Source organism: Electrophorus electricus, chromosome 11, assembly GCF_041902795.1.
Source record: "Electrophorus electricus isolate QZ-2024a chromosome 11, ASM4190279v1, whole genome shotgun sequence".
Classification (NCBI taxonomy): domain Eukaryota; kingdom Metazoa; phylum Chordata; class Actinopteri; order Gymnotiformes; family Gymnotidae; genus Electrophorus; species Electrophorus electricus.
Window position 1 is genome coordinate 1,765,097 of NC_137507.1, and position 27,853 is coordinate 1,792,949.

Below are 27,853 nucleotides of genomic sequence, written 5' to 3' on the forward strand. Positions count from 1 at the left end.
TTTAAGTATTCAACAGGTTTTGATATTTGGACACTTATTCTCATCCAAACACATAAGTCACATAAACTCAAACCAAAGACTACACAAAAATTAATAAGTTTACCTGAGATCTCCTAGAGACTTTCCTGTCTCTTACATACATAAAAAACAGACAAATATCTATCATTATACTAAAAGAATTCCATACATTGCAATAGTACTGGCTGAACAGGTGTCACCAAGGCTGACCTGTGATGAGAGCAGTTCCATCGTAGTTCCAGCGGCCAGCTAGCACAGCTCCACGGTGAGCCTCTAAACTCTTTTCAATGCGCCCCGTCTTAGAGATAAAATGGAATTTACCTAAAGAATTAAATTAAACTGATGAAGCATTTAAATAATGTCACAACCACAATTATTGTTTAATTTTTGTTTTCTTTGTTATTTAAAGACAATTCCATCTTAATCCACAACATGACAAACTGTGTAAGATAGAACATTTCCAAACTGCAAAAATCACTCTAATATTATAAATTCTATGATAGGACAATACACATGTTGGCTAAATTTAAACAGAAAATAATGTTTTAAATGGCAAACTATAATACACAATACATGCTAAACATTTACAAAGTGTGTAATTTTATGTGGTATACATAAAAGCAACTAAGTCACAGTACTGCAAGCTACATTTGGCACATATCTGGAAACAGATGCTAACTGTCATGCATATCTAGTTTAAGGACTGCATCACAGGACATCAATATCACTTATAATCTGTAGGCTTGTATCTAGTAGCAAATATAGTAACTTCATATTAATTAATGAGATTCAGTACAAGTTCTATAGAGGCTCCTCTTACAGCAGATGAACAGCATAGGTAAGAAGGGAAAGTTATCATTTTTATAGCTCGGCTCATTTTTAGCTGAAGTATACAATGTTACAGAACCAGATAAGCAGGGTCTTCCTTGCGTGTAGATCCTGATAAATGCAACATGGAGTAACGTATTGAAATCAAACCACTCACACATATTACCACCATTTAAGTACAAGACATTAGTGCATCCACTCAGATTTTGAGTAGTAATGTTGCTCAATGAGAAGAAGCAAATTCCCACAAACTAGTTTGACTTTTTCTTGTAAGGTCTACTGTATAAGGTGCTGCAATGTTATTATCTGCCTGAATAGATAGACAGTGGGTAGACTTGACTTTCAGTCTAAAAAATGCACCGACATCGGTACCTTTAGTAAAATGTTTAACACAAAATAGAAGAGCAAAACCAGGATGTCTGCTGCTCAGATTAGACCAGCCTTCCTCATGCTGGAGACAGAGGCCAATCAGACATGGAGACAGTTATCAAAGACACTAGCCAACCATATACTTTGTGGCGATTCATATTAAAAAATTCTGAATGTTCTATGTAATTTCTGGTTGCCTAAAACTGCAAATCAGCAAGCTGCTGCTCTCTCCCAATGCTGTATTTGGATCGCCAAACAATATGAATGTCGCCAACCCAGAAAAGCAGGTAGTGAGTGAACAAACATGAAAGCTATGTTAAAAACAATCACACTCACACACAATAAAATAAATAAATAAATAAATAAACAGAAATAAAAGGAGGGGTCAATTTTTTAACAATTACTTTGGGGAGGCCCCATATCTGGGTCATATTCAGTGGTAAGCACAGTCTATCAACAGAGAGCGCCATGCCCAGGTTAGACATGTATCTGCACAGAGGCCCACACAGACTGGGGCAAGAGTGAACCACTAAAGTTACTGTGTGTTTTTTCCCCCCACCCACCAAAAAAGTTAAACATCTGTGGTTTCTTTTAACCATTTGAGAATGCAGAAGCCAGGAGATGTGACATTTGAGAACTAAGGTAGGTGTGCAACTTTCCATCACACGAGAGGCATGTACTGCGATAAAATGGCTCGATATCAAAAACAAAGAGTGGGTCAAAACTCTCAATATCGCAAATCACGTGTGCAGCAAACGGTACCGAGGTGTCTGACTTCAATATAGCCACAAAGTCAGGCTGCCGGTGGCTAGAGGTAAACAAGCAGGAACAAATGTATGAATAATCCTTCCTCAACTTTAAGAGCCTTGAGTAAATTGAAGGCATCTCGCAATGGAATGACAGAGCCACTGAGTAAAAACACAGAAGCGTCCAGTAGACAGTCAGCACAGGAGCCTCCGTGCAGAGGGGTGAGAGCAAGTCCACAGACTGAATAGGGTTTTCATCGCAACAGGGGACTGCCAGACTAAATTACTGCCTCAGTCTGTGGGTGTGTTTATGCAACTCTACACTGCCATTAGTGTGGTGAGCACACGTAGCTCGCCATGGCCATGCGTCTCTGCTCCATGTCTTCATGTGATAAGTGCATGAGATGAAGAGGTCAAAAGGAGTTAGATGCACATAGCACAAAGTAAAAATCTCAAAACCATACATGTGTGTGTACACGTTTACATACATACATACAACATTACAGCACAAGTCAACAACTTAGTCCACCAATTTCTATGTACAAATAAAAGCTTGGCAAAACATGGACATGGAAAGATACATCATCACTAGCCAGTTAATTATCAAGTTGGATCAAAGTGTAGGAAGAGCAGGAAAACACTAATTGATGCATAAGGGTGGTCAGCAGACTGAGTTCCTCATCCCGCTGAATGTCATCTACAGGTGATAACATTAGGGTTCATACTGTTCACATTTCACCTGCTTAGATGCTGTTTCAGTTCTGTTTCAGTCTAGCTAATATTGCCAAGGCCATGAACACTCAGCTCCAGTGCTGGGAACCACACTGTCCTGCAGTTTCAGATTCAAGTTCCTTTTTAAACTCATTTTTAAGATGTGCAGCACAATGGGTCACTAGGACAGATGTTGACAAATTTCACTTAAGAAAATCACAGGGACTAAATCAGCAGGCATGCTTAAGTTCTGCTGCCTATAGGTTATCTATTTACAGTATTTCACAGCAGTTTATGAATACCTTTGTGCATTGTCTGTTGAAGTAATCTAAAATAACTAAAGAGACTTGTCACTGCTTTTTTTCTTCTTTTTTGCAAAATACTGGCATTTGACATAATATTGTTGTACAAGTAGGGTTATGTCCTAGACACAAATTTACAATGTTTATGGTGAATACTACTGACCATACATTGCTCAGTTCCAAAGTGGAAGTAAGGGATACAATGCATAAACATGTTCTTGCATAGTTCATGGTTGGAACCAATGCTATTGTTAATAAGACAACTGACTGTGACAAACAGCCCTGATTGGTGGTGCCCAATTGTAGATACAAAGATGTCAGAGATAGAATTTTAAAAAAGTGCATCACAGGTACGTGACCACATCACTACCCATTTGATACCCTAACTGATGACACTGTGAAAAGGATTAACAAGGCCATAGAGAAAAGGTGATTAGTGTCAGGACACGCAGTGAGACAAAGAAAGTAGTAAAGACAACAAACGTGAGACGGCATGCTTAGAAAAGCTAGCAGAAGATTACCATCTGTGCTGGTGAGTACAAAGTTCTCTGCCATGGCTTGCTTCTTCCCACTGGCGGCCTTGGGAAACCAGTGGAGCTCAGTGGGGAAGATGTCATCCTGTAGCTTCACCACAACACTGGTCTCATGTGTAAGCAGATTCCACTTTAATATCTGATGGTCTTCACTACAAGAGAACAGCTCATCTGCTGAGGCCCAGCCTACACAGCTCACCAGTTCTCTATGTACACAAATGTTAAGGTGAACATCTATAAAGGTCCTTTTCACTAGTTTTTAACTAGATTCTAGGTTTTTAACTAGACTCAAGCAACTACGCTAGCTGAGAGGGAAAGGATATGCTTGGGCTCCTTTAACAGAGAGGTTTTGAATCTCATTTTGTAGCTTTACCGTTGACGAAAATCCAAATCTAGTGGAGAATCACGCAAGCAGACGAATTCAAGCAAGCGTCGCAGCTTACGAGGTTTATTGTTGAAAAACGAAGTACCAGTCCATCGGATGTCTTATATTACCGCAGCTAACCCTGTACTGTTCAGTTAGCCAATGTTAGCTGCTTTATAACTTTTTACGTACGTTTTAGACTTGGATGCAGTCTTACTACGTCGTGGCTGTCTTCAGCCTTCCGCCACAACAAAAAAGTAAAAATCGGCAGATCCAAAAGCAGAATGCGACACAGTAAAACTCCTTTTCAGTAGCTAGCTAGCTAACAGCGAACTAACTGGCGTTGCTACGGTAACGCGTTGACTAGGTAACTAGTGAGCCTACGTGCTAGCTACATGCTAACTAACGTGTGGAAGCAAGCAATTTAGCATTCAGAAGATAATAAACCGAAGTGCAAACGCTAACCTAAATTGAAGCAGAGGTTCGCATGTTGCGTATATGGGAAAACGAGCACTTTTCCCACACAGATAACCTTTGGTACTAGCTAGCTAGCTAACCCTCGCGCGTCTGTTCCTTCCATGCACGCTGTTTGACGTATGCACGTCGACGTTTGTCTCGCGATCTCAGACCGCGTGAGTGTCCCGGCACCAAGCGCGCGTTTTAATACGGTGCTTCAGAAGCGAAACCCACATTACGGATTGTTTGATTTATGCACACACGCATTTTAATGTACCGTACACACGTTGAGCAATAACATCCTCCACAAGTGACCAGTTCTGCGCTCCAGTCTAAGTAAACCTTCAGACACGACTTATTTGAATTTGCATTCATCAAGTACAACCTTTATCTAATTACATTGGACTCAAATCTAAAGATAAAACCGCGACATATTAGGAACAAATTAGACACGTTGCGTTTTTATCACTGCCGCTAAGGCGAGTCTCGCCACGCGCGCTCATTTTGAATTCGCCTTCAGGCCTATAGAAGCTCCCATGTGCCCGTGCGCGAGGCTGTAACGAATTTAGGCGCCATTTTCAAGTCGGCTTTTCCTCCTCTCGCGCTGAGGGAACGGAACAGTGGATATTTATTTCGTGGACTGTGAAGTACAGTCGAAAAGGTGTGGTTTTCCAAAAAAGATAAACGTTTGGAATACTTTGGAAGTATTCACCAGGCTTCGTAGCCTAGGTGAGTGGCTTTTGCACCTCATAACTAGCTACTTATCGCTGACATTGATGGATAAATATGATGGATAAATCATCGATCTGAGCGAATTTTCTGACCGAAATCAGCCAGTCCGCTTGTCTAAGGAGAAGTCACTTGGCTACGTTTGAAAGTAACGTGTCTAAGTAGTGGATTAAATAGATTTACGAAGGACGTTAATGTTCGTTTTTATCTTGTGTAAAGCTGTGTAGCTAACGGCGTAGAGTAACTGGCTATCCTAGCTACTTACTTAGTTTGACGTTAGCTGGCCAAGTTGGAAATGTCATTAGTTACTGACTAGTCATAACCTTTGCTGTTAACGTTAAACTTTACTTGTGCTTGCTAGCCAAAGTTAGCAGCGACCGCCAGCTACGGGTCGAGATTTTAGTACTGGACTCTAGCTAGTCAGTCAGTTAGGTTAGCTAGTTGGATAAATTTAAGAACTTGGCTGTGTTTAAATTTAGGTAGGCTGTGTTGGTAGCTTGCAGACGGGTTATTAACCTGTTTAATATATTAACCCTATTTTCTCGTTATTTTAGTTAGCTAGTATCCACAATATTTGTATAAGGACAACAGAAAAGCATCTGCAACTAAATAAACTCATTAAAGAAAGTTGATCTACCTTAACTGGCATAGTTAACTGGACATCAAGCAATATAGCTAGAATAATGTTTGAGACTTGGCTAACTAACGAGTTAAGTGCTGACCTACATGGCTAACCTAGCTAGCTAGGCAAGTTCGTAGGTTGGTAACGTTATAATCTTCGCCATGGGTCTCCGCCGTTGTGTAGACACGAGTAGGTTTAATACAAATAAATAAATTTAGCCACGTTTCCTGCTGCCAGCAAATGATCTGTTTAACGTGCACAATAAATGTAGTTTTCTTTTCTTTTAGTACGGCCGTTTCTAGACATTCCGTATTTTGCCGAGCATTGCAGAACTTTCCAATCTGCAGAGATACGCTAGCTAGGTTGGCTGGGTTAGCTTTCACAAGTGTGTAGCTAGCTTGTACTAGGCAGGTTGTCACCTCTACGTCGTCACCACTTAGTATCGTTGGCCAACAAGTCATCTGTAATCGCAAGAATAAACATTTCAATGCCATTAAGTTGGCTAACGAGTTCAGAATGAAACTCTTTAAAGAATATTGGTAATGTAATCGTCTGATTTGGCAACTTGAGCTGTTATATGTCCTGTAGTTCGTTTTTGACAGAAACGTCACCATTTTTTTTTTTTTTTTTTTTTTTTTTTTTTGCATCGTCGTGCAGTGGCAACTTGACGCTTTGTCTGAACAGTGAAACTTTGGTGTGTAGTAGCTGGCCACCATGCAACACAAAACGATATTTTACGGGCGGGGTAGGGAACTCTAGCTACTTTTAAATAAGACTTAGTACCGCCTTTGATTACTTTTGTCAAGCGAGTTTTTTTTCCCAAGAAAATTGGGGTACTTTTATGAAACTGTAACGTGCGTGTCATGATTAATTGCACATTTAAGTAATTTTTACCTATTTGTGATGGATAGCTACTGTGCTATGAGTGCTGGCTTGGTAGCCACTGATAACAAAGACACAAGCCTTGCTTATGGTTTGCATCTTGGTCTTAAATTAATCGAGTCAATGCATCGTAAAATAGTCCCGTGGATGCTTTTGGTGACGGGGGGTAGAAGAGCCTTTTTTTTTTTTTTTTTTTTTCTTTTTTTTTTTTTTTTATTCCGGAGAAGAGATGAAGGATGGATGAATACCAGCTACTTTCGACAGATTCGGGCCGATGGATCTATTATAGACTTTTGTCAAATTTCTTCACCAGATTTTAATAATGCCAGCAAAAACGACAAAGAGCTCCACGGCTGCTAAACCACGAGGAAAAGGGTCGCAAACTCGGGATGACTCGGACGACGAAATGAACTTACCCCCTAAAGAAATGAACTCTGGTGTCCCTTACCCACCACTGGCTAATGGTAAGAAACAAAGGATTTTAAATGGAGTAACTTGTTCCACTGTCGTTATTTTCTTTGGTGTCAGCTGTGACTTTTACACTGCATGTCGTTATGTCGTTTAGTTTGTGTATTTGTTGGCTTTAGACTGTGTGTGTGATTATTTATATAGGTACATGGCGCCTGGCTAATTTGCAAATGTTAATCAAGGGTCAATATCGTTGCATTAACTTTATTATGATTGCGGTAGAGTGGTTGCGTTTGTTTCGTAACTACCAATCTGGCAATTTTAATTATATGGTACAGGAGCTGGAAAATACGTTTGTTTATACATTAGTTTTTTATTTTATTTTAATTGTTAGGTTTGAATACTAAGTTATTTGATTAACTGGACAGGGGTTGCAGTGTTGTGGTGTTTTTTTTAGGGGTTTTTTTTTTTTTTTTTAGGTTTTTTTTTCCCCTGAACTTCCGACTTACCTTTTGTCTTTTTATTCGATTTTTAAGACTGTCAAAATGATCAGCTAGCTGGCTGCAAAGTTATTTATTTTCTTTTTTTAAACTAACTAAACGATTGTTGACCAAACAATGCAATAATTTGTATGTTCTTTTTCTTGTGTGTCTTCTAAGACGCTGGCAGCACTTATGAAACTTTTGTAAAGCTCCTGTGGTCCTAAGCATGTTTATATTTTGTTCGCCACAGATACCGATGGACACAGGTCGTATTTTCCCCAACACAGTACTCTTTTAACAGTATTTCTACTTGTTGAAACTGTGGCTTGTGGGTGTTTTATCAGAATATTTCTAAGTATGTAATAAGTACGCTAAAGTTTCAGTCTGATTCTACCCGGGCTTTGTTCATGCAGCCTATATTTTGTTTGTTTGTTTTTACACCCCTCCTCCTCTCGCGTTTGCTCCCACCTGAAATGCATGGCTTCGTTGAATAAAAGTGGGACTTTTTGCTCTAGATGATCCCGGAGAGCCTGCCGAGGCGGTCGATAACCGAAGCTTGGAGGATATTCTCGGTAGCATCCCTCCACCCCCGCCCCCAGCAATGACCAATGAACCGGGCGCACCTCGCTTGATGATAACACACATTGTTAATCGAAATTTTAAATCGTACGCAGGGGAGCAGATTCTGGGGCCATTCCATAAGGTATGATGACCAGCATTAAAACGACTGCTGCGCTAAGGGACTTTCGATGGTGGGGGTTAACTGACATGTATTCATATTAAAGGTCGACTGTTGGAGTAATATATTTATCTGATTTTAAAAACATTCATAATGTGATGTAAATAAATCACACCTTTTGTGGTTATATGGTGGATCTATTCTCTTGAGCAAACTGCACAAGTCATTTTTATCACTGCATATTACACCCTCCTTTTTAATGTCTACACTACTACAATATTTGTTTTGGGGTGTTTTTGTAGGTCTTGTCCCCATTTTATTCTATGAAATTCTTGGCAGGTTTTTAGGCATTTTTGTAGATATTGCTACAGTTTAGACTTGTTTTTCTATCTTCATATGTGCTTTTGCATTGAGTTTTTAATAATTTTAAATTGCAATAGTTCAACCATGTTGGCAGGCACCCAGTGTTTGTGTCTGAATGTTCTTGAAGGGTAAATGCTACATACTGTCTTAATTTTCTTCATCCCAGTTATGGGCGAGGACAGCATGACTTTAACCCCTTTGTCTTTCTCTCTTGCCAGCGCTTTTCCTGTATCATTGGTCCAAATGGTAGTGGGAAGTCCAATGTGATAGACTCGATGCTCTTTGTGTTTGGGTACAGAGCTCAAAAAATCAGATCCAAAAAACTCTCAGTGCTCATTCACAGTTCTGATGGCCACAAGGATATCCAGAGCTGCACTGTAGAAGTGCACTTTCAGAAGATAATTGACAAGGTAACATAATTATTTAACAAAAAAAATGTTTTTTAATAAAACCCATCACTGTGGTCAGTAGCGATGAGGCAAGTAGATTAAATAGAAAATGTGTGAGGGAGTATTTGTGTGTGTAATATAAATGTGTGTTTGTGCACACTATTAAAAAAAAGTATAGTACTTTTATTTTAGAGGTCCTGCTTGAGATCATCATCAGTGTGCTAAATGTTGACAGTACATGAAATGACCACAGCTTTTTACAAATTTTGTGTATATCTAGTATTGAAATCTGAAATTTAAATGTTATGTTCTATATTTAATAGACCTTTTTGTAATTATAGTACAGAATGTTTTTTGTTTTTTTCTCTGCGTGTGAGTGAGGATGTAATTAGTCTGCTGGGCACAGTGTTGTCACCAATAATAGTTCACTTTCTAAAACCACACTACTATAAGAACTCAGTAATTTTATTCCAGATTTCCTTTTAAATTATTTTATATAGACGTGTCTTGTGTAAAATAATTTTTGGGAGATATTAGTCATGTTTAAATAATTTACACTTGTTCATGTATATTTTTCAATTTTGTATGATTTGTAACCTTGTATTATATGTGGTGGTAGGGAAGTAGTCTACATTAAACCTGCTCTAGTATAGGTATTTCTGTGCTTAACTCTGCTTGATGCAGCAGGGATCTTTTGACTGTGTGTGTGCACTGAGCTAAGCTGATGTGTTTGTGCCCCTCCCCCCTATTTCAGGAAGGAGATGACTACGATGTCATCCCCAACACAAAGTTCTATGTTTCAAGAACTGCCAGTAAGGATAATTCTTCATCTTACCACATCAATGGCAAAAAATCTACTTTCAAAGATGTTGGAACTTTGCTCCGTAGCCATGGCATTGATCTTGACCACAACCGATTTCTTATTCTACAGGTAATGAATCTGAACTTTTATGCATGCTTTTAAATATTTTTCTATATATACATGGGTTTTAATCCATGTAATTTAGTTTTTCCTTTGCTGCTGGCCTTTCTTGTTCTTTGTATGATCAATGACTAATAAAAATTAGGTCAAGAAATTCTTGGTTAAGCGGAGCTGCAGCCAAACAACAAAGGGAGACATGATGCTACACCTTAGACTGCTGTAGCAGCGCATCATGGTTTTCAGCATTGTGCAAAATGTGCAAACCATAATTTGCTGCTTTAGAGTTTTAAGGGGATTGCGTAAGTGGAATCACGCTGGACTTGGTCATTTAAAATGTCACTGAGGAGATCATATGCTGATCCCTGAACTGTTTTGCTACATCATTGCTATGCCTTCTTCACTTTAGCAGCACGTAAATATTGGTGTGTGAGAAAATGATGTCTAACCCCAATATTACTTGTGCTGCTTCAGTGAGGCGGGGTCAAACATCTTCACTGTTTTTTTGTGTTTTAATATTACTTTGTCATTATTCCACCAAGCAGAAATTTTATTTTTATTTAATTTTTTGCATTAGTTTGTTCTTAAATTTGAGTTTGGGATGAGCAAAAAATGTCACATGAAGTATGCATCTTTTCTACTGGGCTAGACTTAACTTGAACTGCAGCGTTAAGACACTGAACACTAGTACCAGAGAAGCAGTGTGCCCTGTCTCTGGTTGTGAATGAGGATCTTCCTAACCATTTCACACTGATTACCTGTATTGACAGCTCAATTAGCATGTTGCATTCAGTATCCATGACTTTATGCCTTTTTCTAATTTTGGGATTTATGCTGATTCATCTTTGTTGTTTGCACAAAAATGGTCAGTGACTGTATGCATCCAGCTTTTTTTTTTTTTTTTTTTTTGCTTTCCTATGTTATACTGCTATAATTCTTTCATACTGTTCGCTAAGCAAAGGTCCAGATTAATAGTGGTAACTGGATGCTGATCTTCAATCGAATGCGTGGGGGTTTGTTTGATTTTTGTTTAGAGTATGCTCGTAAGTATATTTGTTCTTGAGTCTAGTCTTCAAGGCACAGCTTAAGCCTTCTCTCATTCTGTTGCACTGTTTTGTAGAGTTGCTGTTTCTTCTCAGCATTTATCAAATGCTCAATGCTATTGGTCTTAATGCTTGTATACGTGACCCTGATTTTATGTGTGATTGGATGTTCATTGCACTTTTGACATTAGTCTGAGGTCTGTGTTGTTTGTTTGTTTGTTTTTTTTTAACCTTATTTTTGTTTATGTTCAGGGGGAAGTGGAGCAGATCGCTATGATGAAGCCCAAAGGCCAGACGGAGCATGACGAAGGAATGCTAGAATACCTGGAGGACATTATTGGCTCCTGCCGACTTAAAGAGCCTATCAGCACTTTGTGCAGAAGGGTGGAGTTGCTCAATGAGCAGAGGGGTGAAAAGGTGAGCTGGGAAACACCTGCTAAAACTTCATATTGGCACTGTTTAACACATGTGATCCAAAAAGCTCCAGCTTCTGTCTGCTCTCCTGTCGTCTGGAAGCAGTTGTCTTGAACAGAATATTAGAGCTGCCAACATATTTTTATGGTTTGTCATTGCATTTACAATAGTGGTCGCCCCACATAGTTTTCAGTCCGTGCCCTATATTTATTTAATGTGTGTGGCAATTTTGACAAGTGAAGTAAACCCAAACCCAAAATACTAATTGGCTATTATTATTATTATTATTATTATTATTATTATCCTCTCACAGTTTATGCAGAATTTACCATTTCTGTTTATTTTCGGGTGTCAGACTTTGAAAGGGGGAAAATAAGTCAAAGAAATAAGTTAAATTTAGTCATTTAATTATAAACATTTAAGATGCACTGGTATGGTCACAGGCCCTATTGCATTTTGTGCTTCTGGTATTGATTCATGGTCACAGCTTCTCAGCTGTCCATCTAGGGAGGCAAAAAAGAGTGAGGCAAAAGCCTGTTTTTGTTGTGGTTGTGTGGGGTTTTGTTTTGGTACTAACCAACACTTGTTTCCATAGTTGGTACTGCAGAGCGTATGCCACAATGAAAAAAATAAACCTAATTATTTAAGCACTTCCTGAGTGCTGCTGCTTGTTCTTTGCCTGAGTCACTCTCTTCCCTCTAGCTGAGGATGCTTGTGTTTTTGGAGTTTGAGTTCAATATGCATTGCCTACTGACACTCATTGTTTCTAGCGCTGTTTTAAAGGTAAAAACAGTTTAAGATAAATACTGGTTTAAGGACAAATCTGATATTCCAATCCTTTTTCTGTAGTCTTTGAGGAGAAGCAAGGCATCCTGAATCTACAGCATATCTGCTTCTCCTTGCTTTTTTTTGGGGCCCAAGAACATTTGTTCAGTTGCAGCATTTGATTTATTGTGATTAAATTGTATGTACTGTCATCGCCACATTGTGCTGATCTTGCTGTCTTACCTTGTTTGTTTTGGCTGCATTTCTTTGTTCAGGGGTCGCTCTTCCCCACTTTTAAATGTCAGCTTCTCTTACAGAGATTAAGCATGATAAAACAGCAGGGAGGAGGTGTGCACTCTCACTGAGCATGGCCTCCTCCATGACTTCTTATTTGTATTTAATACCAGATCCAGCTGAATGTGCCTCATCACTAATAGCCCTGTTCAGTTTTGCTCTCTCTTGCCAGCATGAGCTCCTGTCTTTTCTTTTTTTTTTTTTCTCTTCCCTTCTGCCTCGCCAAAGTCATTGCAAAATTCTTACCAATAATAAAATTGAATGATTCTCATTACAATTAAATAAGCAAATGCAGAAAAGTTAGGGGGGTGTAAATTGTTAGTGATGTTTGGTAGAGAAGCTTGCAGCATAGTCTGCTGTGATTGAGTTTGTCAAGCTCTGTGTGTGTGTTCGCGTGTGCTTACACAGGTAGCTGTGAGGACAGATGAACATAAGGTAAAGGCCAAACATTAAGGATAAAAGGATGCTATTTACAGCAACTGTGTGCTTGGAAAATGTGGATGCAGTCCATTGTTCAATTTAAGCTGGCTCTGGTGAGGCAGAATACAGATGTTGGGAGTGCTAATTGTGACTTGAGGCCATTAGCCTGTGATGAAGATGTTATAAAACATTTTATTCTTCATCCATAAAAATTTGTGTAATTGCTTTGCTTAGAGCAGATCTGTTGAGTGTGTGTGACTTCTTTTTAAATCTGCACAGCTGAAATCTGTTGTTGCCAAAGGGTTCTAAAATGTCCAAACTATTGGTCGTCTTTTTTGTTTTGTTTTGTTTTTTTATAGCTCCGGTGTCGTCTTGTTAACTTTGCCTGTTGGACATTTTGAGTTATTGTATTACTGTTTATTAGAGTTGGTTCTCTTTCAATAGTAAACACATTTGGCCAATTAAATGTGAGTGCTAAGTAAGAACGGTCATTCTTGCTCCTGAATTTGCAGCTGAATCGTGTAAAGATGGTGGAGAAGGAGAAGAATGGCCTGGAGGGAGAGAGAAACAAAGCTGTTGAGTTTCTGACCCTGGAGAACGATGTGTTTAAGAAGAGGAGCCAGCTCTGCCAGTTCTATGTGTAAGACTGTGTCCTCCATCCCACCCTCAGTTTTAAACAATATGTAAAGTTTTGCTTTGTCTGTTTCTCGAGAAAAGAAAAAAGACAATGAGAGAGCGTAAATTTAAAACTTGAGTCATATTGGTATGCATAAAAATGAATGGTAAAAAACCAAACTGTTCAGTCTCCCTGTTGAGTATGGAATGGTTAGTTTCTCATTTTGGTTATCTAGATAGCAGACTCCATGAAAAATGGCAAGAACTTTTGTGGGTGTCAATTTCAACTTTCCGCGAATGCCATTCTAGTGAAGTTGTCCGATTTGAATTTGATGGTTTTCACAGTGGTGGTTGATCTTGTGACTAACCACAGGGTTATGCGTTTTGGTTTTCCCTCCTTGATCTGAGGGCTAAAACACCTGATTAAACTGCCCTATGTCTTAATAGTTAGTCGAGAAGTTCTCTGGCGTTCTCCTGCTGCCTTGGAATGGAAGTGTGCAGCCCTGTGAGAATGTGGTTTGATAAATCCTTGGCTTTTGGGGTGGGTGTCGTTGTTTGTTTACTGTAGGTCAGCCCATTGATCACCATGCAACTAAATTGAATCTAATATCCAGCTAATAGCCTTCAACTACGGTGGCCCAGATGGACAATGCCTAATATTTTAGTGGCACACAGCAAATGTTATTAGGCCTTCAAAGCTTTTATGCACATGATTTCTAGTGTGTAGCAAATTGCCATGAACACTGAAGGCGCAAACGTTAATGTGATAGTCGATTTACATGTCGTCGTATAAGCAACTGGTGTTAATTTGTTTCTCACGAAGTAGTGGCAAGCCTTTTGAAGCATGCGTTGGACTGATTTTTAACTTTTTTTGCTGGACTCTCAAGTTTGAGATTGTGTGAGGTGTCGGGTTCCACCTGAGTGAGGCCCTTCCTCGGCAGGCGTATGTTGTGTTCACTGGGAGCACACACTGCTACAGATGCTGGTATTTCACTTCTGTCATGACGCAACATCTATAGCTCTGTTAAAATAAAAATACTTAAACACCAGTGTGGAAGGTTGTAGATACTACAGCTGGAAAATGTGTAACGCTGTCAATTAATGAGCAGCCAGCGTAAGACTTGGGTTATAGATTGGTTCAATTTGGGCCAGTGTGATGCAGTGAGGTTTCAGATGGCAAGAGAGAGTATTACACCACATAAATATTAAAACCCAAGTCTAGTTAAATCAAACGTGTGCTCATGAATTGAGGGTTTTCAATCAGATTTAATAATGGGCTTGCAGCTGTGTTAAATGATCTTGGAAAAATTAAATGTTGAATTCAAGTGTAATATTTAGCTCTTTTTTTCTTTCTTTTTTTTCCTTTGTGAGCATTTGTTCTGATATTCAGTTCAGACCTTGTCTTGAGGTTATATACTATATATGGGCTGGTCTGAGTATTTAACTTTTTTTTGATTACATGATGTTTGTGTATTTGTCTGTACTTTTTATGCTCATGTAAATATTTAATTTGTTCTGTAGTGGACTTGGGAGTTGCCATTTCAGTTCTTTAAGCGTGCTAGCATGGGTAGTGCGTAAACTATAAATATTCGGTGCAGTTATGTCTACATGTTTATGTATTTATTTGAATGAAGTCTAGTGAATTGTTTAATGCTGGTTTTGTTTTGGTTTTATGTTGGTTTTGTCAGTCATGATCTGCAGCAGCGCATGGTTGAGAAGGAAGCAGAGAAACAACAGATCCAGGAGGACACCAAGGGCTTGAGTGAAAAAAGTACCCAGCTCACAGAGGAAATGAAGGCGAAGAATGAAGCTCTGAAGAATGTGGAGAAGTAAGAAAGAGTGTGTGTGAGGAGATGTACATTGGAAGCTTGCACAATCCCTCTGAAAATATTTGTTTGGTATATAAGTTGGCTCCCCTTGGTCATCTCTATTTATTTGGTTTTTTTGTAACTAAAATGGCTAGAATGAGCCTCAGTTGAACTGCCTGTCTTGTACACTCATTATCCTTCCTATATAGCTCTCCCACCCTCTCTCCCCTCCCCGCTAACATGGCAATTTAGGGATGTTCTGAGCTCAGGTTTCTCAGCTTAGTGGATTGTTGTCTCCCCAGGAAACTGGGCAAGCTGACCAAGTTCATTGAAAACCAGAAGGAGAAGTTCACTCAGCTGGACCTTCAGGATGTGGAGGTGCGCGAGAAGCTGAAACACACCAAGAACAAGACCAAGAAACTGCACAAACAGCTACTGAAGGATCAGGAGAAGGTGTGTCTAATGATTTGAGCAGAGCACTTGGGGAAGATGTAGTGGTGTGTACATGATTTCTATAATATGACTAAACAAATATGTATTGCAACCTATTTAAAATGGAGCAATGCTGTGGAAAGGAAATGCAGAATGGGAGATGAACTAGTTTAACAGATTATGTGGGTTGTGGAGATGATGGACCAACTGTTGCAAAGTGTACACGCTAGTCTCTTGTCTCCCTTTTAATACCACATCTTTGCAGGTAGCGAAGACACTTATGGACATTGTGACAGCAGGCACAGAGTTTGGTGAACGTTTTTTGCTGTTGCAAACTAATTGCCGACTGCTAGCCGATGAGGTGCCTTCGTGCAGGACTGTAGTCAGACTTCTACCCTGCAAGCAGTGAAGCAATGTGCCACTTGTGCATAAACGTTCACTGCTAGAAAAACCTGCAATATGAGTCACAAGGTGTCCATCAGCTCAATCAGCTGTTCGGTAGCAGGGGAATGTACAGTCTTCTCTGAATAGCTTCTGCAGAACTTTATTAAAATAAAGAGGCACCCTGCCAAGTCATTTTTTATCTCCTGAAAATCTCTAGTCTTTACAAGAACGGTGCACTGAAGCCAGTTAGTTACAGGCATGGGTGAGACATCCCACCGCTTGTAGCTTGGCTGTAAGAGTTAATTCAACTGCACTGACTGAATTTTCCTCATGAGACGGTTCTTGCGGGCTATTGTTAGAGAGAGATACGGTGTATTTTAAGCCAGTACGGTTTGCCTGACGCTTCTGTTTTATGGTGTTTATTTTGTGGCCTGGCCAAACCAAAACAAGAACCATCGCAATATAACTTTCTAGAACATGTAAAAACAGTTTCATGAACTTGGACAGTGTATTAGGAGAATTTACACAAGCTCTTTCTTTCCTTCCTGCAGTACATAAATTACAATAATAATGACAAACATCAACATCACTGTCAGACAAGGAGTGTACAAATTACGAAACTTTGTTAATGTGAGCATTCATAGTGGTCTACAAATTGTTTCCATAGGATCACTTGACTGTCTACTAACTAGCAAGTTCCCTCTACCTTGTTTTTTGTTTTGTAGTAACATTCTGCAATAGAAGAGTTTACAACCACTGGTAGTCAGTTTTACGCCGCTCTGCGTGCTATTCAGTGATGGGTCACTCTGACATGCCACTTGCGGTAGACTACATCAGTTTACAGCACTGGACCTGTTTTCCCCAACCCTCAACAGTTCTTTGCTTGAGCTCAGCTTGTTTCAAAATGTATCACTTTTGCCCCCTTTCTCCTGCTCCCCTTCCCTCTCCCTCATTGGCCTTCATAAGCCAAAATAATCTATGCCTCTGAACTCTGTGTAATAATTACAGCAGCCAGCATTTCCTTTTCACCGGCAAATTAACCCGCTATTAAAGGTCCTGCTCAGCTCAGCCCCTGCCTGCTTCCCTGACGGGGATGGCATGGCAGGAAACCGGGGTTTACACAGCTGTCTGGCACGTACCATCTGTGGGAAGCACCCTCATGCCTTTTTTTTTTTTCTTCTCTCCGCACACGGATTTTATTTGCTGCCCACCTGATCTAGTTGGGGCCTTTTCTCAATGTCGAGGTAAATCTCTGGCTGATCATGCAACAGACCAAGCAGTGGGCCACAGCAGAGACTTCAGACACCTCCTTAGTCACACAACCTGGTTTCCTGATCCAGCGTGCATGCTTGTGTGCACAACCATGCAGATGTCTGATTGGCTAGTAGGCCTGCACCACTCCCGTCAGAGGACAGCCACTTGCATCCTCAGGAATGCTGGCTATGAATGCAGATATCACAATTGGATGGGAATCTGAATCACAGCTGGATGCGAATATGAATCGTAGTCCAGCTAACACACAGCTGGAAGTGAATCTGAATCACAGCTGGAGAGCAACCTGAATTATAGTCCAGCTAACACAGCTGGACGTGAATCTGAATCACAGCTGCAGAGTGCCACCCTGCATCTCACTGTCTGCAGCCTCATGGAAGAATGTCTACAGTAGATGCTGGCTACTGATGCATGTGTGCAGTCTGTTGTGTGAAATTATCCAGCTTCCTCTCTGTCCCCCTTAATTATATTAATGTAGTGGCACTTTTTAAAAAATTTAGCCTGTAACTAGGGAAGTGTTTTTGAATTAATATACATTTTCATGCTTTCTGAAAATTGGAGGAAGTCTGACATCTGCATCTCGATCGTAAATAGGCTCTTGCTTTGTGTGTGTCTGTGTGCGTGTGTCTGTGTGGACAGTTGGAGGAGGTGAGGAATGTCCCTGCCAGCAGTGAGAAGGTCATTGCGGAGGCCTCTGCCCAGAAGGTGCAGCTGGAGAAGCAGAAAGCCCAGGAGGAAGCAGGGCTGGCCCAGGTGATGGAGAGCCTGAAGGAGGAAACCAGTGGCCTGCAGCTCGAAAAAGAGGTTTGCTACCATGCTCTCGCCAGTACCTGGTCCCATTTTGTCTGAGCTGCATGTAGAGAACAATAAAATGGTGATCTGGGGGAGGTGGGAAATGTGTGTTGGAAAGTTATCTGCAAAATTAGTTTTAGATTGGCTGTCTACTGAAGTTCTGTATGTTCACTGGTCACATGTCTGCAAGAAAATTAACAATGTTAACTGTTACATAAATTCCTTGCTGCACATGCATGCATCCATTCTGCATCATCCTTTTCATTTTCTGTAGTGCTCATGGAGGTGTAGGGTAGCGTTGTGGCTAACGTGGGTCTAGAGGGCCATTTTGGGTGTTCGTGTCGTGTGCTTTTTTTTTTTTTTAAGTGATCCTGCTGAGACTGTTCCATGTGCAACGTCACTCCACAGCAAAAAGAGAAGGAGCTCCTGGAGATGAGCAAGGCGGTGAACGAGGCGCGCTCGCAGATGGACGTGGCCCAGTCCGAGCTGGACATCTACCTGAGCCAGCATAAGACTGCCCTGTCCCAGCTGAGCCAAGCTAAGGTCACCCTGGAGGGCACCTCCGACACCCTGCGCGACAGGAGGGCTGCCATCAAAGAACTGCAGCGCCACATACCCAAGTGTGAGGAGGAGCTTGGCAAGGTGCGGGGGTGCCGAGGTTCTCAGTCGCCTCATTTTGTATTTTAGACATGTTCAATGAAGAGTGTAGTTTGACCAGCGTGCAGACCGATTTCTTTTGAAGTTTAAAGGATTATGAATCAAACGGTTTCATCTGCTTAAAATGATAGCAAAAATGTGTTGACCTTTCATAGTTTGGCCAAAAAAGCAAAGCAGATCTGTCTAAAAAATAATCTAATCCAAAGTGTCTGTGTAGGATGAGCGGGAGCTGCAGCAGCTCTCTGAGAAGGATGGGCAGGCGAGGGTGCTGGTCGGCGACCTGAGACAGAAAGTTGAGGAAGCCAAGAGTTCTCTGTCGGCCACCCGCAGCCGCGGCAAAGTGCTAGACGCCCTCATGCAACAGAAACACAGCGGCAAGATCCCAGGCATTCTGGGACGCCTGGTGAGACGCCCCTCGCACGCAATGTCCCGAAATGTCCCCAGAGCAGCAACGTGTGCGGCCTGCCTCTCAATTAATTTTGAAATAAAGTCCTAATTAAGGATTCATTGTTGTAACTTGCTTTGCTCCAGGGTGACTTGGGGGCCATCGACGAGAAGTATGATGTTGCCATCTCTTCAAGCTGTGGCTCGCTCGATAACATCTTGGTGGACACCATCGACACGGCCCAGAAATGCGTAACATTCCTCAAGGCACAGAACGTGGGCGTGGCCACCTTCATCGGTCTAGACAAGGTAGGCAGCTCTTTTTGTGGGGTTTGCTTTACAATGTATTGTTTCCTTGCAGGAGCTTTCCTTGGTTCATGTGTCTGAAGAATACAGGGGTAGCTCAGTGGTTGTTACTTGACTTGTAGAAGGTTGCTGGTTCTAGCCCCACCACTGCCAAGTTCCCACTGTTGGGTCCCTGAGCAAGACCCTTAACCCTCAAGTTACTCAGTCATAATTGTAAGTCGCTTTGAAAAAAAGCATCATCTATATGCCATAAATGTAAATGTGTTGTAGATGAAGGTGTGGGAGAAAAGCATGGGTGCCCTTACCACCCCAGAAAATGCCCCACGCCTGTTTGACATGGTGAAGGTGAAGGACCAGGCTCTCCGTCCCGCGTTCTACTTCGCCCTGCGGGACACGCTGGTGGCTAAGGACCTGGAACAGGCCACCAGGGTGGCCTTTCAGAAAGACAAACGCTGGAGAGTAGTCACTCTGCAGGGACAGATCATTGAACAAGCTGGTAACAGCCTCCTGAATTTAATGTGTTTATCACAAAGCTGTCTCTAGTTCTTCTTTTTTCACAAATGAATATTTTCTCTCTCTCTCAGGCACTATGACTGGAGGAGGAGGGCGTGTAATGAAAGGCAGAATGGGCTCCTCTATTGGCACCGAAGTCACACAGGAACAGGTGAGATCACAACTCCATCTGTTCTGCATTAGACCATGGCCTCTGTGTCCAAGTATCTAACGTGTGTGTGTGTGTGTGTGTGTGTGTGTGTGTGTGTGTGTGTGTGTGTGTGTGTGTGTGTGTGTGTGTGTGTGTGTGTGTGTGTGTGTGTGTGTGTGTGTGTGTGTGTGTGTGTGTAGCTGGACAGTATGGAGAGTGTACTGAGTGAGAAGGTGCTGCAGCTTCAGGGCTGGCAGCAAAGGAAACAACAGCTCGAGGAGAAGGTGCATAAACAGAGGAAGGAGCTCAGAGACATGAAGAACACGCTGGAGAAATACACCGCCAGCATTCAGGTCGGCCAAACTCCACCCACAGAGAGCTCTGAAAAGCTGTTTGTACTCTACCTCATATTCTCTCTGGAACATGGTCTGTCATGAAAGGCTGCATGCAAACGTGATCAGAATAAAATGTGCTGTAATGCACTGGCAGTTCATCTGATTGTGCCATGTTTTTTAAAGAATAACATGAATAAGATGTCGCTTTATCATAGAGTCTCGAAGAGCAAGAGCTTCACCTGAAGTCCCAGATGAACCAGCTGGAAGCAAATGTTCTTGCTGCAGCCCCAGACAAGGCCAAACAAAAACAAATGGAGAAGAGCCTGGATGCCTTTAAGAAAAGTACTGTGTGTGTGTGTCTGTGTGTGTGTGCGCACACTGTAGTACTGTATTGTTGTGTAAACTGGATGTGGGAACCTTTTTAAAAGTGTGAGGTGCTGTGGCCGTCCAGGACAGGAGTTTGATAATGGTGCTTTAACGAGCGTAAGGTTTTCGGCAGACTAACAAGTACAGCCTGCCTCTCCTCTCCCTGAAGTCTTTGAGGCTGCCTCCAGCCAGGCAGGGAAGGTTGAAGCAGAGGTGAAGCGCCTCCACACCCTGATAGTGGACATCAACAGTCACAAGCTGAAGGCCCAGCAGGACAAGCTGGACAAGGTGAACAAGGAGCTGGACGAATGCTCCTCTGCCATCACCAAAGCCCAGGTGGCCATCAAGACTGCAGGACGGTGAGTGAAAAATGTCTGCCGCCTGTCAACTACAACTTAATTAACAGGAAGTAAATGCACACGTGTTTTGTATGTGGTGCTCAAGTTAATGTAAGATAATGTTCTACTTACTTTGTCAATATTCAAGCAAAGGCTTTTTTTTTTTTTAAATTGATGAACCAGTGAAGTGTTTAAATATTTGAGCCAGTTGTGTTTCTCATAATTCTTCGTTTTAAAGAGTGTACTGTAATAGACGTGGGCAGTGTAAAACAGTTATACCAGTAATCGCTCACGGCGACCGTTCAACACTCCTCCTCCCTCAGTAACTTGAAGAGGTCTGAAGAAGCGGTAGAACGGCTGCAGTCGGAGATCGCTGAGAACAAGAAGATAATGCAGGAGCTGACAGAGCAACTGAAGATGCTGGAGGACCAGGCAGGGGAGATCATGAAGACCTGCCAGGAGGCTGAGGTACACCACCAGGATCACATCCTGATGTAATGGCCTCATTTTGGGTGCATTTGGCCACTGGTCATACAAGGCGGTTGATATTGCGGACTCTTACGGATGCACTGAGTACTGTGCTGGTAGCACATGTGCTCCTTTGCTGAATACATGACTGCCATAACGTGTGCCCCCCCACCCCAAAAAAAAAACAAAACCACCCTTCATCCCATTAGCACTAAGCATTCTACACCTCCACACTTCATTAATATTACTTATAAAGACCATGTAATTATCATATATAAAAAAAAATAAAAATAAAATATATAGTCAACACTCAACTGATGATGAATTATGGTTTTTTTATTTTTCCCTGCCTGGCCTGTAGGAGGCACTGCCTGAGGTACAGGAGCAGCACCGAGGAGTCCTGCAGGAGATTAAGGCCATTCAGGAAGAAGAGCATGCTCTGCAGAAGGAGTCCCTAAATGTCCGGCTCAAGGTGGAGCAGATCGATACAGCTGTCGTGGAATACCAGAACAAGATCAAGCACTGGGAAAAGGAGGTGAGCATGAGTGACCAGAACAGCAGCTTTCTTTTCCATCTAACATATATATAATCTTGATGCAACTTTTGGGTCGTGTGTGTGTGTGTGTGTGTGTGTGTGTAGTCCTCCAAGCTTGTTCTGCACTCTGTCGATGATAGACCAGTGGAGGAGCTGTCCAAACTGACTGCCGAGGAGCTGGAGGCCATCAAGAACCCTGATGTCATCAAAAACGAGATCGCCCTTCTGGAGGACCGCTGTGCCCACATGAAGCCCAACCTGGGTGCTATAGCGGAGTTCAAGAAGAAGGTGTGTGGATGTAATCCACCATTGTCACTGACTGTACTTAAAAGAAAATGTCCTCACGTTTATTCTGTGGTGTTCAAGTAGACGTTTGCTATGCAGCTTCTTGTGAGCTGTCGCGTGTTGAATATTCTCTGGGCACAAGACTAAGCAAGACTTCTTTGATTTGACATGAATAGAATCAGTTACGTTCATTACGGCTCGGAAACAAACGAGACGGTGAAGTGTGAAAATGAACAGATTTGGACTTCGGTGGAGGGGAAAGGTCATGACAGGTGTCGGAGTAAAGATTGCAGATGTTCCTGGATCCCTTAAGGACAACTCAGAAATTATGCTTTCCTCTGCAGAATATGCCATGTGTGTGTGTGTGTGTGTGTACAGGAGGAGCTGTATTTGCAGAGAGTGTCTGAACTGGATGAGATCACCACCCAGAGAGACAACTTCAAGCGGAGCTGTGAGGACCTGCGGAAACAGAGACTCAACGAATTCATGGCTGGCTTTAACATAATCACCAACAAGCTTAAGGAGAACTACCAGATGCTGACACTAGGGGGAGATGCAGAGCTGGAGCTGGTGGACAGCCTAGACCCTTTCTCTGAGGGCATCATGTTCAGGTGCAAGTGCCAGAGTGGCTTCTGCTCTAGTGGAAAAACTCTAAATCTGCACAGTGAGCTGCACATCGTTTTTGTACACAAATGGAAAATACGGATAAGCATGGGGGGGAAAAAAAAAAAAAGTAATTTGATCATTTCAGTGATCAAATTGGAAGGTCTTGAAAAAATATCTTCCAGACTTTCCAGTCTTCATATATCAAATGAATTTACCGTCATATCAGCAAGGTGTTCTAAATCCCCAGACTGTAGGACAGTAGTGACTCGCTGTAGCTGAGTGAGGGAGCCAGAAAGAAGTTGACATGTCAGCAAAGCAGCCCAGTGAATGTTGGCCTAGCCACCCCAGGACTAATCTAATACATTATCTAACTGTGTGTGTCAGTCAGAGTGGATGCATGATTTGTGTTAAATGTAACAAACTTTGTTGTCTTAAGATTATGCAGCACAGAATCCACCTGAATAAATGTTTCTTTCTCCTCCCTTCGTCTCAGTGTGCGTCCTCCTAAGAAAAGCTGGAAGAAGATTTATAACCTGTCTGGAGGGGAAAAAACTCTGAGTTCCTTGGCTTTGGTCTTTGCCCTGCACCACTATAAACCCACCCCCCTCTACTTCATGGATGAGATCGATGCTGCCTTGGACTTCAAGAACGTGTCCATTGTGGCCTGCTATATCTACGTGAGTTGTGCCTGATCTCCTGTCAGGGGAGGAACGTTTAGTGTTACTGGGCTGAGCCATGGACAAGTTTCATAATTTCACCCAAGTGCCCTTGAGAAGTGTACACTTGTGTGTCTTATAATGGGAATGAACTGAGCCAAAAAGGACCACAGTTCTGCTCCATAAACTCCTACTTTTATCTAGAATTTCATTTACAAACATGTTCCCACTACATATTTGGCTTTAGGGGAAAGTAAATGAATACACAATCATGAAAGCCATACAGGTGTAAGAGTTAACCAACAGACATGCTGTCTGGCTTGAAAGTTTGCTTAAGCACTTCAGAAGAGAGAACAATACACCATTGTGTGATGTTTGTTACGCCTGTCCAGCTCCTATAACATCTTGTTCCGATACTTGAGTTCAAACAAGGAAAGCCTTGCTAAACATTTGTTGAAATTTTGACCGCTTTTCATTTAGTTCCCAACATGTTGTAAATTTGTTTTTCATTCCTCCTACCTACCAGGAGCAAACCAAGAATGCTCAGTTCATCATAATCTCTCTGAGGAACAACATGTTTGAGATGGCTGATCGTCTCATTGGTATCTACAAGACCCACAACACTACCAAGAATGTGGGCATCAACCCCAAAACCATCGTCCTCAGAGATGTTGAACCGGCATCAGCATAACCTTCCAAGCGAGGACAAATCTATTATACTTGTCTAAAGTGCCTGTTTTGTTTCCACATCTCCCATTTTACTGTCATCTCATGTGCAAACTTTACCGTCCTTCCTTTTTTTTTTTTTTAAATGCTGTTTTATGAAACATTATGTAAGTGCTCTACAAATTGGCTTTTTTTGTACTTCTGATACCACTTTGTGTGTGTGTAATTACATACATGCATACAATCTCACACACAATCCTGTTAATGTTAAATGATGGGCTGAAAAACAGTCAACCCCATGTCTTAATAAAAAAAATTTCTTATTTGCATAGCATGACCTCACTAGTAAAGTATAGTACTGAGTCACCTGTGCTTTTTATATTGGGTTTTTACAAATGGGATGTACTGCAGCAATTGCATCAACCAAATGTTGAGTTTTATTAAAAATAAATAAATAAAAAATAATTTGCTGAGGTTCTTAAGGCTTAAATCCACCGAGTTGAGGTTAAGGTGAGTGGTAAGCCATGGAGGTGCTGCATGTTTCAGTGCTCGAGATAGTGGGGGAGGCTGTGCTGGGTGTGGTAATTAACGATCCTTCCATTCCTTCTTGTCTGCTGTTTGAATGAATTTGGGCACACGTAAGCTGTGGAGAAGGAATTCTAATATATCAGGTCCACAGTGTGATCCAAGTAGCACAGCTGGTCTGACATCTCTATTTTAGTAATTCCTGAAAGCTCAGTAGAAAATGCAGTCAAGACTTTATGAATGATTATTCAGTACATATCTGGACACAGTTATTCAGTATTAAATTTTAGTAGCAAAAGTTAATATAAAGTAGAATAAAACATCAGTAGCAAGGTCCTATGAAAGTGACTCATAAAAGGTCAGAGTTTATACAACAAACTTTCTTTAAAGCTGCATGATTAGTTAGAACTACACATTTCCCTGAATCTCTACCTATGAACATGGACTACTACACTTAATGGCAACTCCTGTGTTTGCCCCAGCAAGTCTGTTCAGATGGCTAGAATTCATGCATAATTCACTGCCACACAATGGCATCCGTGTCAGGTTCTGTACAGCACTTTGTATCTAAATGCTTCAAGTGACTATTCTTTGGTCAGTTAGCATAACTGAAATATTTTGAAAAAGAAGAGACCAGAAGCTGGTAGGTGTTCTCTCCCAGACCGGAAATATACGAGCGAAACCTGAGGCCGAGGTCACGAAGCAAGCGGTAGAGAAACGTCCCCGACTCGTGGAGTGAAGAGGTCCCTTCATCCACTAAGCTTTCCACTGCCTGGCTGATCTGGGAAAGAATGGAGAACCCGAGGGAGGCTCCGCCCACTGGATTTAACCACAAGAGCAGGAGGAGCAGCAACACTACCACCACAAAGGTCACGTAAGTCAAAGACTGCGTTTGAAACCGGAACCACGCTCGCTGCACCATGGGCTGTGTGGCTTTTGCTGAGCATGCTTTTACGTGGAAGGAGACTTTGGGGACAGGGCCGTCCTCCAGCCGCCCGATGGTCACGTTCACCCAGTGTTCCTCAAGGAAGTCCTCTGCATGGGGCGAGATATGGACACAGGGAACCTCCGGCAGGGACGTCTTGGTTAAGGCATCCACCCTTTCCCTCAGGTGGTGCACCGTTTCCAGGAAAGCAAGTGGAGACTCCTCATCTTCGATGCTCGCACTCAGGGAGATCAGGTCTAGCTGCTCTTCCTTCATGTCTTTCAGCTTTTCGATGAGCGGGTCATAGACACCGGCCAGCTGCGTGTTGGCCCCAGCTAAGGCTTTCATGAACAGCTCCTTCTTGTGTGCGAGAAGGCGCTCAAGGCCCTGGAAGAACCGCAGGACTGCCTCGCGGTCCTGACGCACCAGGCCCTCCTGCCGGGACTTCTCCTGTTCCAGCTGCTCCACCAAGCCGCACACCTCCTCCCAGCGCTTGTCCGTCAAGCGTTCGACGAGCTTGGCCGGCGTGTCGCGCTCTTTAACGTACGCCGTCTGTAGGTCGTCGATGGCATGGCCCTGGTGCTGTCCAATGGTAAGGCAGAAGCCACATACGAGTTGTCGGTCTTGAACGCAGTAGACGTTGAGAGGCTGACGTGGGTGCTCGGGGCAGGAGGGAACACGAGGCTGGCCCTCGTGCTGGTATTTCTCGACGATGGCGCGGAGACACACGTTGACGGGAAGGGCTTCCACGCCACTTTGGGGCAGCTCCACTATGGTCCGGCAGTTGGGGCATTTGAGAGGAAGGCGAAGGGGGCGCCAGATGGAGAAGTTGGCAGAGATTTGGAGCACGTTGTCCAGGCAGGCCCTGCAGAATGTGTGGGAGCACGGGAGCACTCTCGGATCAGTGAAGAGGGAATAACACACAGAGCACGTCAGGTCCTCTTCCAAGTTCTCCATATCACAGCAGGGGCACTGCAGACACTCTCTCCTAAACAGCGCAAAAGAACAGTCTTTGGAGCTTCCTTAATTTTCTATATGAGGAAACTTAATTTGAGCTTGGCTGGAGACTAACATTACTGTTCTAAAATCGCATGCCTGTGAATGCTGGTACAAGAGTGATAATGTTTTTATGGCTGTGTTAAATTAGGAAACTAAATTAATACAGTAAAATGATTCTCTTACATGGATTATTGGCGACAAAACGTAAGATTTGTTGGCGCTACCCGTCACTTATAAAACGCAAGCCAGTAACGCGGTCCTCACCCAGCTGAAAAAGCTATTCGAGTCCAGTTATCAGCGGGTCTAAAAGACGGCTCGTTTTTCAGACTGGGCTCTGATTATCGTCACAACACTGGGGAATAAAATCTGATATCCGAACCTATGACTGGGCTGACGGTCCTTTTCAATAATACCCGAGATACGCGGGTAAACGTAACCTTAGACGACTAAACCAGCAGGAGATGTTTGTTAGACTAAAGCATCTTAGCGAACGAGGCACTGGTTTCCAGATAAAAATAAAAACTAATTACACAACACGACTAAACTTGCGAAGCGTAGGAGGCCTATATGGACTCATCTCATCCACATCGTGTAAACCTGTTTAAACGCAAAATAGCTTCTCCCAGTTTTCCCAGTTCACCCAGTTCCATCACTGGCTACTGTAGCCTCGTACAACTTAAGAGAACTGGCCTACATTTGGACTGGAGAAAACCAGCCAATTCTTCCTGATATTCAGTAGCTAACTCAGCTAGCTAGAGTGGAGTATCAGTGGGATTTACATGTTTCATATTGATTTAGATTCCCATCTGATCAACTTTAATTCCAAGAACGTTAGCCAGCTAAGCTAACGCTAGCTAACCCAGCTTTTATTATAGTTATCAATATTAGTTATTGTAGCTATTTCAGATTAATTAGTGCAATAACCAAATTCGACAAATTCCCCGAAAACCTATTTATATAATATATTTACCTAACTAGCCGACTACGATACTCACCTTATCGGAAGTCCTCAAACACTGTTTCGCTTTAGCCCGCTGCGCAAGCGCGTTTCAATTCATTTTCCACCAATCACGTTCTTTTCTTTTAGGGTTTGAATCCAGTGATTGAAAACAGCGTCTCA

The 27,853-nt window shown here is 42.1% G+C and overlaps 3 protein-coding genes across 8 annotated transcripts in view; 1 reads left to right on the forward strand and 2 right to left on the reverse strand.

The window, feature by feature from the left end:
• The window catches only part of ift80 (intraflagellar transport 80 homolog (Chlamydomonas)), a 51,899-nt gene extending 47,141 nt beyond the window's left edge, over positions 1 to 4,758 (reverse strand). For 2 of the 6 annotated variants that reach the window (XM_081723024.1, XM_081723021.1), the window contains exons 1-3: positions 3,828 to 4,758; positions 3,496 to 3,714; positions 229 to 339 (exon numbers count right to left, since the gene is read on the reverse strand). In XM_081723024.1, the coding sequence (XP_081579150.1) occupies positions 229 to 339; positions 3,496 to 3,714; positions 3,828 to 3,867 (370 nt within the window). In that variant the 5' untranslated portion in view covers positions 3,868 to 4,758. The remainder of the gene's footprint in view (positions 1 to 228; positions 340 to 3,495; positions 3,715 to 3,827) is intronic. The other 4 variants (XM_081723020.1, XM_081723023.1, XM_081723022.1 and 1 more) reach the window with 4 other exon arrangements.
• A 148-nt stretch (positions 4,759 to 4,906) lies between these two features.
• smc4 (structural maintenance of chromosomes 4) lies at positions 4,907 to 24,761 on the forward strand. Its single transcript, XM_027027429.3, has 24 exons — positions 4,907 to 5,056; positions 6,874 to 7,024; positions 7,966 to 8,153; positions 8,711 to 8,902; positions 9,636 to 9,812; positions 11,096 to 11,260; positions 13,249 to 13,376; positions 15,040 to 15,180; positions 15,462 to 15,612; positions 17,887 to 18,051; positions 18,448 to 18,681; positions 18,914 to 19,099; positions 19,228 to 19,389; positions 19,657 to 19,882; positions 19,971 to 20,050; positions 20,230 to 20,382; positions 20,580 to 20,706; positions 20,900 to 21,089; positions 21,392 to 21,536; positions 21,898 to 22,071; positions 22,177 to 22,359; positions 22,735 to 22,967; positions 23,456 to 23,639; positions 24,145 to 24,761. Exons 2-24 carry the CDS (start codon positions 6,883 to 6,885, stop codon positions 24,307 to 24,309), a joined length of 3,891 nt encoding a protein of 1,296 aa, XP_026883230.2. The 5' UTR covers positions 4,907 to 5,056; positions 6,874 to 6,882; the 3' UTR covers positions 24,310 to 24,761.
• On the reverse strand, positions 24,699 to 27,852 carry trim59 (tripartite motif containing 59). Its single transcript, XM_027027409.3, has 2 exons — positions 27,729 to 27,852; positions 24,699 to 26,722 (listed from the first exon to the last, which is right to left on the reverse strand). The coding sequence occupies exon 2, from the start codon at positions 26,689 to 26,691 to the stop codon at positions 25,405 to 25,407; it is 1,287 nt and encodes a 428-aa protein (XP_026883210.2). The 5' UTR covers positions 26,692 to 26,722; positions 27,729 to 27,852; the 3' UTR covers positions 24,699 to 25,404.
• Between the last annotated feature and the right edge of the window lies 1 nt (position 27,853).

Coding starts and splice junctions, on each gene's coding strand:
- trim59 (XM_027027409.3), bottom strand. CDS start 26,691: ATGGAGAACTTGGAAGAGGACCTGACGTGCTCTGTGTGTTATTCCCTC.
- smc4 (XM_027027429.3), top strand. CDS start 6,883: ATGCCAGCAAAAACGACAAAGAGCTCCACGGCTGCTAAACCACGAGGA. Junction 8,903..9,635: donor TTCAGAAGATAATTGACAAG/GTAACATAATTA, acceptor CCCCTATTTCAG/GAAGGAGATGACTACGATGT. Junction 21,537..21,897: donor AGACCTGCCAGGAGGCTGAG/GTACACCACCAG, acceptor CCTGGCCTGTAG/GAGGCACTGCCTGAGGTACA.